General features: G+C 61.2%; 1 protein-coding gene across 1 annotated transcript in view; it reads right to left on the bottom strand.

The window, feature by feature from the left end:
* Positions 1-947, bottom strand: part of SYNGR3 (synaptogyrin 3) — a 10,085-nt gene extending 9,138 nt beyond the window's left edge. The window contains exon 1 of the mRNA XM_005426007.2: positions 891-947. Coding sequence (XP_005426064.1) covers positions 891-947 — 57 coding nt within the window. The remainder of the gene's footprint in view (positions 1-890) is intronic.

The following is a 947-nucleotide window of genomic DNA, read 5'->3' as shown; positions in this document are numbered from 1 at the left end:
GCCCCAGGTGCCACCATCCCCTGCTGCAGCCCCAGGAATTCCCTTAGCCCCAAAGGCCGGAGCGGAGGCTGCAGGAGCAGCACAACCTGCCCTGGATCCTGCTCTGGATCCCCCTGGATCCCACCCTGGATCCTGCTCTGGATCCCCGGGCAGGGGCTGTGAGCAGGGCAGGGCAGGGCAGGGCAGGGCAGGGCAGGGCAGGGCAGGGCAGGGCAGGCACATCTCCCTCACACCGGGAGCCTCTGATCTCAGCCCTGCCACCCAGGCAGGCAGGGCAGAGACAAAAGCCTGTCCCTGCAGGGACAGCACGACCAGCACCAGTGTCACACAGGTGACGCTGTGTGAAGCCCAGCTGGGGGCTCTCCCAGTCACCTGTGTCACCTCCTGCAGCTCCCAGGGAAGCTGTGTCACCGAGCAGGGGAAATGGAGCAGAGCCCACAGCGGGCAAACCTCCCCCAAGGTCCAACCACCCTCTAACAGAACACAGGGACCGATCCTCTCCTCTTCCTCCTCTGGGAGTTCAGCCACGGCCTGGGGCCCTGGAACACACCCATCCCCAGCTCAGGTCAGCCCTGAGCTCCAGCCACGAGCTCAGGGGGCACCCACGTCACCCTGTGGCATCTCAGGGGGCACCCATGTCACCTTGTGGCATCTCAGGGGGCACCCATGTCACCCTGTGGCACCTGCACCCTGTTCCTCACTGTGCTGTGCTTGGGGAGCACTGGGGATGGCACAGCAGCAGCAGCATCATCATCACCATCCCCATATCATCATCACCATCATATCATCATGATCATCCCCATCAGTATCCTCATCATCATCATCATCACCATCCTCATCATCATCACCATCATCATCCCCATCATCATCACCACCCCCATCATCATCACCATCATCATCACCACCCCCATCACCATCTTCATCACCATCTTCATCATCATCACCAT

The sequence above is a fragment of the Geospiza fortis genome, unplaced genomic scaffold (assembly GCF_000277835.1).
Source record: "Geospiza fortis unplaced genomic scaffold, GeoFor_1.0 scaffold213, whole genome shotgun sequence".
Classification (NCBI taxonomy): domain Eukaryota; kingdom Metazoa; phylum Chordata; class Aves; order Passeriformes; family Thraupidae; genus Geospiza; species Geospiza fortis.
Note: the sequence above shows the minus strand (reverse complement) of the source record. Positions and strands in the feature narration are given on the sequence as shown.